Below are 13,402 nucleotides of genomic sequence, written 5' to 3' on the forward strand. Positions count from 1 at the left end.
AGATTAATTGAGTCATTAAGGATCATAATATTCATGTCATTCTTTGCAAAATACCAGCTATATGAAGAAAACTTTTGGTCTTTATTTTCTAGTAACATATGAGGATATAAACTGACCAAGAATAGTATCGCTTAATGTCAAAGATATACTACTTCTTTCAGTGAGAGCTCATATCAACCATGCCGGAGACTCCCTGCCACAACTCTGTCAAATCATGTTGATGAGAAATGGGATGAGAGTGACACTGACGTCTCTCAGCATCGACAGCTTCTTAATGACGCCCCCTTACAATATGATGGTCTTTGTGATGACAGTGATGATGAAGACTATGACTATGATTATATGTACTGTGTGGATGAAGAAAGTAAAGGTACTCTACAGAATAGTAGCAGAATTTGATACTTTATTGTTGCTTCATTTGCTTAATAATCTTGAATCATCATATTTAAACAGAGAGATCACTTTCTTTTTTAAGATGTTCTTATGCAGTCCTTTACAAGTTATCTTGACTCCCAGCATCCATATCTGGGATATCAAGTTTTCTCTTGGGAGTCTGTAATACTTTACTTTGGTAGAGCTTTTATTCTCTTGTTAGTCCTCTGTAAATCCTTCCTGTTTTGTTAATGTGATGTGAATATTATAGACTCTGCTCAGGATATTTCGTGATTCTAGAGGTATATCGCATCAAATTTTACTCTTTAGCTGGATTCTGGATTCGCTAGATCGTTACTAAATATCTGGACCACATGATTCAGCCAGATATTATAATTTGCTCTTTCTGATTACAAATCCTTTATATTAGTTATAAATGAGCTGATTTCAAAGAGTTACATAGATAGAAATCATTTGTTGATGGTAAAGTTTCTTTTGCTATGTTCATACCACCTTGTTAATTTTACTTAAATTTATTTCTTTATGTAGCAAAGTAAGCCGAGGATGTTTTATTTATGTGCCAAAAATTACCTGTTATTCCATTATAGTGAAAGATTACAATGGATTTTCTACTTTCCATCCCATTTCTCTTTTAAAGATAATCAGAGATAACCATACAATTTAAGTTTTTCAAAATTTTGAATAATTTTTCAGCCTAAGCAGAGTCTTGTGTATACTTTGCCGCATTGCCCATTATGATATCTGTAAGTTGGAGAATGGGCAGTGATGAACTTCTTACGTTTTTGGCCTCAAATTGTCTTTGCTCTTTTACTTATGTTCATGGGATCCTCAGAAAATGCTGTTGATATCATTATGCCTCTGAATAACTCACGAAGATAATTAGTGAATGCTAGTACTTTATCCATTACATAGCCTTTTTAATGGTATCAGATGGCCAAGACCCTTTCTGTTTGGGTTCCTACAGTTCCAAGGATTCACTACACTCTAGCAGGGAGAGGATGGACTTCTTTAAAGCAAAAGTTTTTTGATGAGACTGTACTATCTGTGTATCAATATCTCTGATGTCTGTTCCAACTGTAACTCCCTCAAGGAGTTTAGCCATGGCAATAGAGTCTCCACTGCTGCTTCTTAATCTTTAGTGCCTCACCCTGGCGGAGGGCAACTCTGGCACAGTGTTTGCAAAGGCTCTTACCTGATATTCCTGCTAACTACTACAACCCAATGTATCTACCTGCTGCTCCTGCCTACTGCTTCTACCTAATTTTTCTACCTAATGCTCCTCCCTATATGTTACTACCAATATTGCTATCTACTGCTCTTACCATTTTGCCAAAAGGCAATGGTAGCACATTGTGCTCTGCAGGAAAATCTAGAGTTATGAAGAATGAGCTATGTGAGTTAAGTGTTGTCAAGTGTAATATGTAACAAGGAGAGATTGTCTGTTTGTAGACAGAAAGCCAATAGTCCATGTGTGGGTGAGGCAGAAAGGAAAGACAGCTACCTGGGTCAGAGGAGTGCAACATGACAGCCACTGAAGTGCTGGCTCACTATACAACTGTCACTAACCCTTCTGATACCCAGGCTGGTAGTACTGAGAGCATACCTCCCTGGTGTGTTATGTCTTTTCTAGGATGACCTTTCACTTGCAGGGTAATGTCAAGCAGGCGAAGATTGGTAACCTCTATGACAGAAACTAAGTACATAGTGTATGTAAACTTTTCAGATTGTTTAAAGTTACTTGTGCTAACCAGATGGTGCTAAGAACAGATGGAGAATGGCCTCATTTGCTCTTGCCTATTCTACGGGCTGTGATGTCAGGGTCTCATCTGTAAGCTCCTCTCTTTTGGCTTCCCTCCCTCCTTTTACTCCTTGATATTTAGCTTTCTCACTGTTTGATTTATCTCTTTGGTTTGATGTTTCAGCATACAACTTCTTTCTCAGTCACCATCAGTGTCCCTCAAGTTTCTGTCGTGTCCCCCACACTTTTTCTTTTTTATTAACTATTTCTTCTCTTTCACAAATAGCCAATTGCATATATATGCTGATGACCCAGACCGCATTCTTCCACATCTTTCAGTTATGCTTCTTCTTGCACTCTCTCTGCATCTCGTCTTGACACAACTTCCTTGGTACATTCTGGCTTGGACAGGATACCTCAGTAGGGTAGAGGAAAGCTGTTTGAGTTTTATGCCTCCATGACCCTTTTTCTACCCATGTCTTTATTGGAAGCTGCTCACAGCTTTTCTCTCTCCTTTGAAAGTTCTGTAATTCCAACTCTTAACTCAGTGAACATACTTAGTGTTACAGTAATTTCCACTCTTTCTTGGAAACCTTACATTACAGAAATAGCCCAAGATTGCCTCTTAAGAAACTGGGAGTCCTGTTTATATGTTTGAATTTTTCTTCTGAACAGTCACTCTTCATACAAAGGATTTATCCCTCCTTGTTTGGAGTGCTGCTCTCACATATGGGGCAGTTATACCTCTGTATCCTTATTTGATAATGATAAGAGTTGAGTCGAGCATGGTCTGGCTCATAAGGTCTCCCAGGCTAACTTTAAAACTTGACCTGCTTGTCCTATGCTGTAATGTTGGTTCACTTACCCTCTTATGTAGGTATTACTTTGGTTTTTGCTGAGGTAGCCAACAACCAGGGAGATATATTACCAGTACTACCTGCTTAGTTGTCAGGAGGGTTCATGACATCAGCTTAGTAAGCCAGCACTTTAGTGGTTATCAAGTTGCTCTCCTCTGGCCCAGGTAACTGTCTTTTCTTTCTGCCTCACTAACGTGCACCTCTGGCATTCTCTCCATGAACATACAATCTCTCCTTGTCATATGTAACACGTGACAACACTTAACTCATGCAGCTCATTCTTTGTAACTCTAGATTTTCCTGCGGGAGTGCTATGCGTTAGCCCTGCCTTTTGGCAAAATGGCAGTAGATAGAAGTAGTAGGTATGGACATTTAGGCAGGAGCATTAGGTAGAAACATAAGGTAAAAGCAATAGATAGGGGCATTAGATAGAAGTAGTCATTAGGAACATTAAGTAGGAGCCTCTGCAAACTTTGCACTAGACTTTCTCTCTGCCAGTAGCCTGTTTAGGATGAAGCACTAAAGACTAAGAAGCGGCACTAGAGCTTTTATTAATGGAGACTATTGCTGTGATCACCCCATTGAGGGAGTTGCAATTGGAATAGGCGACAGAGATATAGAAAGAGAGCTGGCTGTTTGTGTCCTGCCACTAGCTAGAGCACACAATACTCAACAGCCTGCGGCATCACATTAGTACTATGTGGCCATTAGTAACTCATGGGTGGGCTGTTTTGATAATTGTTTCATTTCCTACACCTAGAAGTTTTAGAAATCTCTACCCTCTCATGTCTTTCCCAATAACTATGATGTGGCACAGTTTGAAATACAGGTTTTTGACTTCTTCCATAATTTGTAAATACTTTCTCATGTTTCATCTTTTTTCGTTTGATAATCCTCTCTATATATCAATTAAGGCCCAGCCTTGATGTGGACTTTTGCCCATGACTGAAGTCTCCAATGCCTCGGGAAATATTTCGTAAAATAAATGTTTGTGGCCGTAATTGCAAGTGGCTTGCATGCTGCTTATGCGCTCCATATAATTAGGAATGGGGATATAGATGATTCTATATGTTTAAGTTGACTGAAGGAAAGATTTTCATATTTAACAGATTTGACTAAACAGTATCATCAGAGCAACAGCACTGGCCCCAATCATTCCCGTACACCATCAAAAAAGGTTAGTTTTCGATTTATTTCCCAAATTTGAATTGTAAATGTTTTGATAAATGAGAAAGCAATTGCAGGCAGAGAGTAGCTTATAAATCTTACCATTTTGATAAGATAATGTAATTTGTCTGTAGAGGAATTTTATTTTTAACATGTGAAGCAGTTAACCCTTTCACTGTTGCAGCCCTAATATCCACTGTGCACTCTGTGTTGAATAATGTCAACTATTGAATTCTAAAAGATATGTCTCTTTAAGTTTGTTATTACGGTTAACTTGATTTTGTAGATAAATGACACACAACTTGAACTGACAGAACTGACAATTTTTTTTTTTTTTTTTTTTTTTTTTTTTTTTTTTTTTTTTTTTTACATATGCAGTGCATAGTGTAAAACTTTACTGTTCTGCTGCCAGGTATATGGGGGTACTCCAGGAGCACTGTCATGCATACATAGTGGGATGTATGGTATATTTGGAAGTTTTCTTTTTCACAAACAAACAAGATTACTTAGGGTTTTCATCAATCGTATCTGTTATCTTGTATTGATATGGGACAGTAAGGCTTGGATCTCAAACAGGCTTCCATAACATCTCTGTATACAGTAAACTAACCAGAGTATGGACAAAATATAGGCTGTAGCGCTTAATAACAATTTGTGGGATGTCACTGCAAGCATTAATGGTTCATGTATATATGCCAAGCCATAGTTGAGAGAAAAAATTACTGGGGCATATGCACTCTAGCCACAGTGCATTAGTTAAGTGGGAGTTAGTTTTGAGTATGTGAGTGTGGTGAGGCAGAGAGCACTACTAATGAATACCACTTATAATCTTAGCATAGGTTTTAGTATTGTTCATCCTCATGATGTTATGATGGCTTTATTATTCTTCATCTACTTTACATAAAGTGTCCCCAAAAAACTTCGTCTGTCCTCTGTTGATTATTTAAAAGTGTTGGCATACTTACATTTCAGAACTTATCGCAGGGTACAAAGTTCCTTTTGGGTCCCCTTCCCTTCTCCATTAGTCATCCTGTTTTTATCCACTATGCCTGTATGCCATGTGCTTAAAGAATATTTTAACACACAGAATGTGAATGCTAGTCATCAGTATATTCAGACATTTTCTGAGATCCCAAGAAATTTCCTGGCCCTCTTTTGTACTGCCTGGCCCAGGTATGATGTACCCCTGCTCCCACCTCTTATAGGCCATGCTCCTTTGGCCTTGATTAACATCAGTAGATGTCTGGGCATGGAATTGGCAAGGTTCCTGAAGTATTCTAGAGTTATGTTTTGGGGTCATAGAGTCTTGATCTGAATGAGGTAAAGCACTGATGAAGTGTTACTGGAAATAAGCTTTACTTTTATCTGTTTCCAGCAGTTCTCAGTGGTGTTTAAGTCTGGGTGAGTGCCCAGGCCACTCCACCATTTGAATATTTTTCTTTGGTAATTCATCACCTTTTTGGCCTTATAGCAGGGTGCCTCTGCAAACACTGTGCTAGACTTGTCCTCTGCCAGGGACCTGTTAAGGGTGAGGCACTAAAGGCTTAGAAGTGGCACTGGAGTTCTTTAGTTATGGAGACTCTGTTGCCGTGGCTTCCCCTGTGAGGGAGCTCCAGTTGGAGCAGGCGTCAGTGATCAGTCACATCGTTGAACCTCATGAAAAGGAAGCAGGTGGCCCTCCAGCACCTTTATGTACTGCTTTTATGTAAGAAATGCAACCCTTCCCTACACAATGCACCACTAAAGCCACCCCAGATCATCATACTATCTGGGTGTTTCACCGTCTTTACAAGAATAATATCAGGTGGCACCCTTGGGCCTCTTTACTCTCCCTAAAGAACCTAGGGGGATGTTGAAGCAGGCTGGTGCTCTCACCATTGGAAACACTAGTCCCAGGAAGCAGCTGTACAATGATTTTACCCTGAATGTGTTATATGCTGGATCCCACAATTCTATCTTAGCCGTGTATTGCCTTTGAAAATGTATTGGGTGAAAATGCTTATATATGCTGGATCCCACAATTCTATCTTAGCCGTGTATTGCCTTTGAAAATGTATTGGGTGAACAATGCTTTTTTTACTGTAATTTCATTGTTTTGATGAAGATAGTAGTGCTTCAGATGATGAGGATTATTGCTGTTTTAACTTTTCATATAGGACACAACTCTGTCCATCTATTGTTTTTCTGTAGTAGGGGACTTTACACGATTCATTATAGGTCTCCCGTGAAGGATCCTTTTTTAGAAAATGGCACTTCTCCATCATTTTAATTGAATTTGTTCTTGCTGTGTTTGTTGTTTTCTTCAATAGAGGAGTTGATTTAGTAACAGGTTTATTTTGATCATGGCATCATTTCTTTGAATGAACTTATTCTGCATTCAATTGCTTCCATTGCTGTGTCAGTCAACACTCTTGCATACACTTTTCATGATATCTGTAATAGACTTATTCCCCTGTGATTGCTACATACATCTTTAGCTATCTTTCCTTTTGTGTAAAGGAACAGTGATAGCTTTCCCCAGTGTAAAGGAACAGTGATAGCTTTCCCCCAATCTTCAGGCACAGCCTTCTGCTTCCATGCTAAATTACATATTAAATGCATCCACTGTATCATACTGTCTCCTCCATATTTTAGCATTTCAGCTGTAACCTATCCACTCCAAGTGCCTTTCCTACCTTTGGCCTCATTATTGTCCTTTTACCTACCTTCTTGCTCTAGGCCTTGAACTTGTATCATTTTCCTTCCATCCTCCATACCCATGCATGTAACAATTGCAGCATCACCTTCTTTCACATTCATCAGTTCTTCAGAATACTCTTTCCATCTTCTTTTCACTTCCGTCTTTTGATTCAGCAACTCCCATACCCTGCTTCTCCCATTAACATTTCCACTCTTACATCCACTTGTTTCCTTTTTCACTTCCTTCCAGTTGTTTCTTATTTTCCCTAAACTTTTCACTCAACTTTTTTTCCAAAATCTGCATCTCTTTGCTTTCCTCTATCATCTTAACATTTCATGTACACATCTTACATTCTTCCGTTTTCCTTTGTAGAACTTTTACTGATGCATTCCTTTTGAAAAATCTGCCATATTCCTTTTTTTTCTCTTCCACAGAATTTTTTATCTCATCCATCTAACTTGCATTTCCACTTTTATTCTTAGATCTCACAACCTTGTATCCAACTACTAATTTAACAACATTTAACAATCCCTCTAAACATTTTAAATGCTTTATTCATACATGACAACTACGCCCCTACGTTCACTGCACTTTCGTCCAAACTTTGTCACTGTTCTTTCATACTTCTTACATTCTTTCTGATTCATCTTCTCCCTTGCTAACACTTTTACTTCTCCATTCTGCCTCATGCCCTTCCTCCACTTCTCCCCAATCCTCACCTCCACAAAACAAATTTTTTTTAGAATCTCCAAAGAATCCTTTCACAGCTATAACACCCAGCACAACCTTTCTCATTCTTTCATCCACTGCCACATAATCAGTCAAACCCTCTTCTTCTTCTTTTTCATAATTTTTCTTTCACCTATATCTGTGAATTATTTTGTGCTGAAAAATGGAGTTTGAAGGGAATAGAATCCTCTCAACACAGACATCCACAAGATAACTTCCATTTTTACTGACTGCAGACATGTCTCATTTACCCATTATATTGCTAATTTCATCCCACCTTCACCTCATATTAAACCCATTTGTACAATCATTCAGATTTCTCAAAAAAACACTTCATTTTATCTTTACCTCCTACAGTGTTCATATTCACAGGTGCATATGCACATACCCATGCATACTTTACAGTTCCAGCCTTTCCACTCATCCACTGTTCTTGACCCATTTTATCCATGCTCTATAACACCTTCCCATGTTCTCAATGATAGCTCAATTGCACATTCTTCTTTCCCTCTTCTCTGATAATTTTAGTTCATTCCCATCCATACCACTCCTCCTTCCATACCCTCCCACAACTTGCATTCATTACTTCCATTTTCACTCCATACACTGTACCCAAGGATGTGATTTTCCTCACTCACCAGTACATCCAGACTATAACCTAAGATTCTCCAGAAACTCCCTCCTTTTTGTTCTCACCAGTCATCCCATTAACAGTCAGAGCTATCACCTTTGATCACTCGTCACTTTTCCTCCCTGGCATAACTGGTGGACTCCAGTGCTGCTTCTTACCCTTTAGTGCCTCACCCATGACAGGCCACTGACAGAAGGTAATTCCAGTGTAGGTATAAGGGATGTGGAGAAGGAGTGTGGTCATGATATGTGGTGGCTAGTGACAAGCATGTTTGTGGATGATACTGTGTTGATTGCAGAAAGTGAAAGAGATTGATTTTTGTGTTGAAGGTTCCAGTCATTAACAGAAGTCCACATCAAGACCGGGCCTTAATTGAAATACAGAAAGAATTATGAAGTGGAAAAAGAAAAGACAAAGGAAACTATACACAAATTTTAGAGGAAATGAAAGACCTGTCTTTTGAAATGTGCCAGGTTGTAGTTATTGGGAAAGACGAGAAGGCAGAGAATTCCAAAGTTTGATGTGTAGGGAAAGAAGCAGGTATCAAAATGGCCTACCCTTGAGTTGCAAGTGGCCTCACAATATTTATGTGATGCAGAATTTTGTCAAATATAGCATGGTCTAGCTTGTGGTGGGGGCACACGAGCAGCCAGCTCTCGGGAGCAAAAACCAAAGTAATACCTGTAGAAGAGGGAAAGTGAACCAGCACTGCAGTTAAGGGCAAGGGGGTCAGGTTTGGAAATTAGCCTGGGACAGTTTATAAGTCAAATTGATTTAACTCTGTTGAATAAGCATATAGAGCTAGAAGCTGCCTAGATATGAGAGCTGTGCTCCATATAAAGATGAATCAATCCCTTGTATAAATGGACCTACTGTTTGGAAGAGAAGTTAGACATCTGAACAGGTCTAAACATTCAGAAGAGTGAAAGATGCATGTGAGATATAATGAACTGGATTCTTGTGTTATATAGGAGGCACTGTGCCATTATTTTGCCTAACCAGGTGAGAAGAAAAAGTTGGGTAAACCTCAAATAGTCTTTATGGCTTAACTGTGAATGGGGGGATATAGTTTTGGTACATTCTTCTTGAAAGCTGGAGAAAGGATGTGAACAAGTGAGGCTTATGTTCGTGGTGGGAAATGGCACCAGATATGAAGGAAATGTGTATTTCGTGTCTTCAGGAAAAATGTATTGAAATGATCATTGAAAAAAAACATGTCTGTTAGCTTAAATGGGTATTTTTTCTTTCAAGTCTTTTGCATGAAGGGATGTCAAAAAATACATTAGCAGAACAGAAAATCTTAGTGTACAGATAGACATAATGATGGGCAAATCTTACAAATCTTATTGTACAGACAGACATTCTGGTGGGCAAATCATATTGTACAGATAGACATACTGTTTGGCATATCTTGCCATGATGTTTTGTAACATGAATTAAATATTTATTTTCAGGTTGAAAAATTTCAGCCCTCTGAGAAACTGTTCAAGAAATATGCAGGAAAAATTTGCTTGGAGAAGTTTGAAGGCCTACATGGTTTTGGTGGGAACGTAACTAACCGCATAGTGGAAACTCAGCGAAGAGCTGATAATGAAAGGTATGGTCTTTTTTTCCTTTTATGGAGTAACTGTGTACTTCTTGCTCCAAAAGTTAGTTCTATCTATATGACTCTCCTGCAGAACCCAGGAAATTGGCTTCATCCACTGGTCAAGGAGCACAGGACATAAATGGTTTGTATATGCATCTGTGCAGAGGATGTAGAGCAATTGGGTATTAAGTGCTTGGTGTGTTCTTTATGGTAATTTTGATATGGACATGAAGGGTCTTGGGGTATGTTGAAATAGTGTTTCAAACGTTGTAGTGATGGGTGATGTTCAGATGACAAGTGGAAGAGTGTGATTCATGTGTGTTTAAGAAATGTGATTTCTGATGAGTTTATATCTGGTGTGTTAGGGTTTAAGACTTAGGAAGTAAATTTTCTGGTGCTTGTTGGGTTATTTCAATTTTTACATGTTTGTCATCATTATATTTGTTGGGGTGGGGGATTTTTGAGTAGAGATTACTGAAGTGTAAGTTAAGGGCAACTGTAGTGCTGTTTTTCCAGAGGCTCTTACCCTTATGTTTTACCGACTACTTCTACCTAACATGTCTACCTGATATTTCTGACTAATGTTACAACAAAGTAATCCCACCTAATGCTCCCAGTTAATGCTCCTACCTACTGCTACTTTTGTTTCTACTTATAGCTTCTGTCTAACATTACTACCTACTACTTCTATCTATTGCTCATACTATTTTGCCAAAAGGTAGGATTATCGCAAGGCAGTCTGTGGGGAAATCCTATCTCTAGCCCATGCCGTGCAGCCGTATACTATTGTTGTGACTACTCTTCCCTCAAACATACCTATTTTTGCCCTTCCAGATGATGTTCTCTCTCTCTCTCCACACATTCTTCAGCACTCCCAGATTCTTCAAACCCCCCTCCCCTACCCTATGATTCACTTCCACTTCCATGGTTCCATTCACTGCCACATTGACTCCATTGAAACGTACATCCCATCTAACTTGTCCCTTAACCTTGCTGAACCTAATAACCTTGCTATTATTCACATTCATTCTCAACTTTTTCCTTTCACACACTTTTCCAAGTTCAGTCACAAACTTCTGCAGTTTCTCACTCAAACCAGCCACCAGTGCTGTATCATCAGCAGACAACTGACTCACTTCCCAGGCCCTCTCATCCTCCACAGACGGCATACTCTCCCCTCTTTCCAAGACTCATGCATTTGCCTCCCTCTTCACAACAACATGCTGTTCTTTGCACTCCTTCCAACAGAAGTCCTTTTTTTATCTTTTTTTTTTTTTTTTTTCTCCGCTGTCTCCCGCGTTTGCGAGGTAGCGCAAGGAAACCGACAAAAGAAATGGCCCGACCCACCCCCATACACATGTATATACATACGTCCACACACGCAAATACACATACCTACACAGCTTTCCATGGTTTACCCCAGACGCTTCACATGCCTTGATTCAATCCACTGACAGCACGTCAACCCCGGTATACCACATCGCTCCAATTCACTCTATTCCTTGCCCTCCTTTCACCCTCCTGCATGTTCGGGCCCCGATCACACAAAATCTTTTTCACTCCATCTTTCCACCTCCAATTTGGTCTCCCTCTTCTCCTCGTTCCCTCCACCTCCGACTCATATATTCTCTTGGTCAATCTTTCCTCACTCATTCTCTCCATGTGCCCGAACCATTTCAAAACACCCTCTTCTGCTCTCTCAACCACGCTCTTTTTATTTCCACACATCTCTCTTACCCTTACGTTACTTACTCGATCACACCACCTCACACCACACATTGTCCTCAAACATCTCATTTCCAGCACATCTATCCTCTTGCGCACAACTCTATCCATAGCCCACGCCTCGCAACCATACAACATTGTTGGAACCACTATTCCTTCAAACATACCCATTTTTGCTTTCCGAGATAATGTTCTCGACTTCCACACATTCTTCAAGGCTCCCAGAATTTTCGCCCCCTCCCCCACCCTATGATCCACTTCCGCTTCCATGGTTCCATCCGCTGCCAGATCCACTCCCAGATATCTAAAACACTTCACTTCCTCCAGTTTTTCTCCATTCAAACTCACCTCCCAATTGACTTGACCCTCAACCCTACTGTACCTAATAACCTTGCTCTTATTCACATTTACTCTTAACTTTCTTCTTTCACACACTTTACCAAACTCAGTCACCAGCTTCTGCAGTTTCTCACATGAATCAGCCACCAGCGCTGTATCATCAGCGAACAACAACTGACTCACTTCCCAAGCTCTCTCATCCCCAACAGACTTCATACTTGCCCCTCTTTCCAAAACTCTTGCATTCACCTCCCTAACCACCCCATCCATAAACAAATTAAACAACCATGGAGACATCACACACCCCTGCCGCAAACCTACATTCACTGAGAACCAATCACTTTCCTCTCTTCCTACACGTACACATGCCTTACATCCTCGATAAAAACTTTTCACTGCTTCTAACAACTTTCCTCCCACACCATATATTCTTAATACCTTCCACAGAGCATCTCTATCAACTCTATCATATGCCTTCTCCAGATCCATAAATGCTACATACAAATCCATTTGCTTTTCTAAGTATTTCTCACATACATTCTTCAAAGCAAACACCTGATCCACACATCCTCTACCACTTCTGAAACCACACTGCTCTTCCCCAATCTGATGCTCTGTACATGCCTTCACCCTCTCAATCAATATCCTCCCATATAATTTACCAGGAATACTCAACAAACTTATACCTATGTAATTTGAGCACTCACTCTTATCCCCTTTGCCTTTGTACAATGGCACTATGCACGCATTCCGCCAATCCTCAGGCACCTCACCATGAGTCATACATACATTAAATAACCTTACCAACCAGTCAACAATACAGTCACCCCCTTTTTTAATAAATTCCACTGCAATACCATCCACACCTGCTGCCTTGCCGGCTTTCATCTTCCGCAAAGCTTTTACTACCTCTTCTCTGTTTACCAAATCATTTTCCCTAACCCTCTCACTTTGCACACCACCTCGACCAAAACACCCTATATCTGCCACTCTATCATCAAACACATTCAACAAACCTTCAAAATACTCACTCCATCTCCTTCTCACATCACCACTACTTGTTATCACCTCCCCATTTGCGCCCTTCACTGAAGTTCCCATTTGCTCCCTCGTCTTACGCACTTTATTTACCTCCTTCCAGAACATCTTTTTATTCTCCCTAAGATTTAATGATACTCTCTCACCCCAACTCTCATTTGCCCTTTTTTTCACCTCTTGCACCTTTCTCTTGACCTCCTGTCTCTTTCTTTTATACATTTCCCACTCAATTTCATTTTTTCCCTGCAAAAATCGTCCAAATGCCTCTCTCTTCTCTTTCACTAATACTCTTACTTCTTCATCCCACCACTCACTACCCTTTCTAATCGACCCACCTCCCACTCTTCTCATGCCACAAGCATCTTTTGCGCAATCCATCACTGATTCCCTAAATACATCCCATTCCTCCCCCACTCCCCTTACTTCCATTGTTCTCACCTTTTTCCATTCTGTACTCAGTCTCTCCTGGTACTTCCTCACACAAGTCTCCTTCCCAAGCTCACTTACTCTCACCACC

General features: G+C 40.0%; 1 protein-coding gene across 5 annotated transcripts in view; it reads left to right on the top strand.

Moving 5' to 3' along the window:
- RIOK1 (RIO kinase 1) overlaps nt 1–13,402 on the top strand; it is a 73,541-nt gene that overhangs the window by 3,712 nt on the left and 56,427 nt on the right. For 4 of the 5 annotated variants that reach the window (XM_071695040.1, XM_071695039.1, XM_071695041.1 and 1 more), the window contains exons 2-4: nt 162–370; nt 4,098–4,165; nt 9,650–9,792. In XM_071695040.1, the coding sequence (XP_071551141.1) occupies nt 162–370; nt 4,098–4,165; nt 9,650–9,792 (420 nt within the window). The remainder of the gene's footprint in view (nt 1–161; nt 371–4,097; nt 4,166–9,649; nt 9,793–13,402) is intronic. The other variant, XM_071695042.1, reaches the window with a different exon arrangement.

Source organism: Panulirus ornatus, chromosome 57 (genome assembly GCF_036320965.1).
Source record: "Panulirus ornatus isolate Po-2019 chromosome 57, ASM3632096v1, whole genome shotgun sequence".
NCBI classification, from domain to species: Eukaryota; Metazoa; Arthropoda; class Malacostraca; order Decapoda; family Palinuridae; genus Panulirus; species Panulirus ornatus.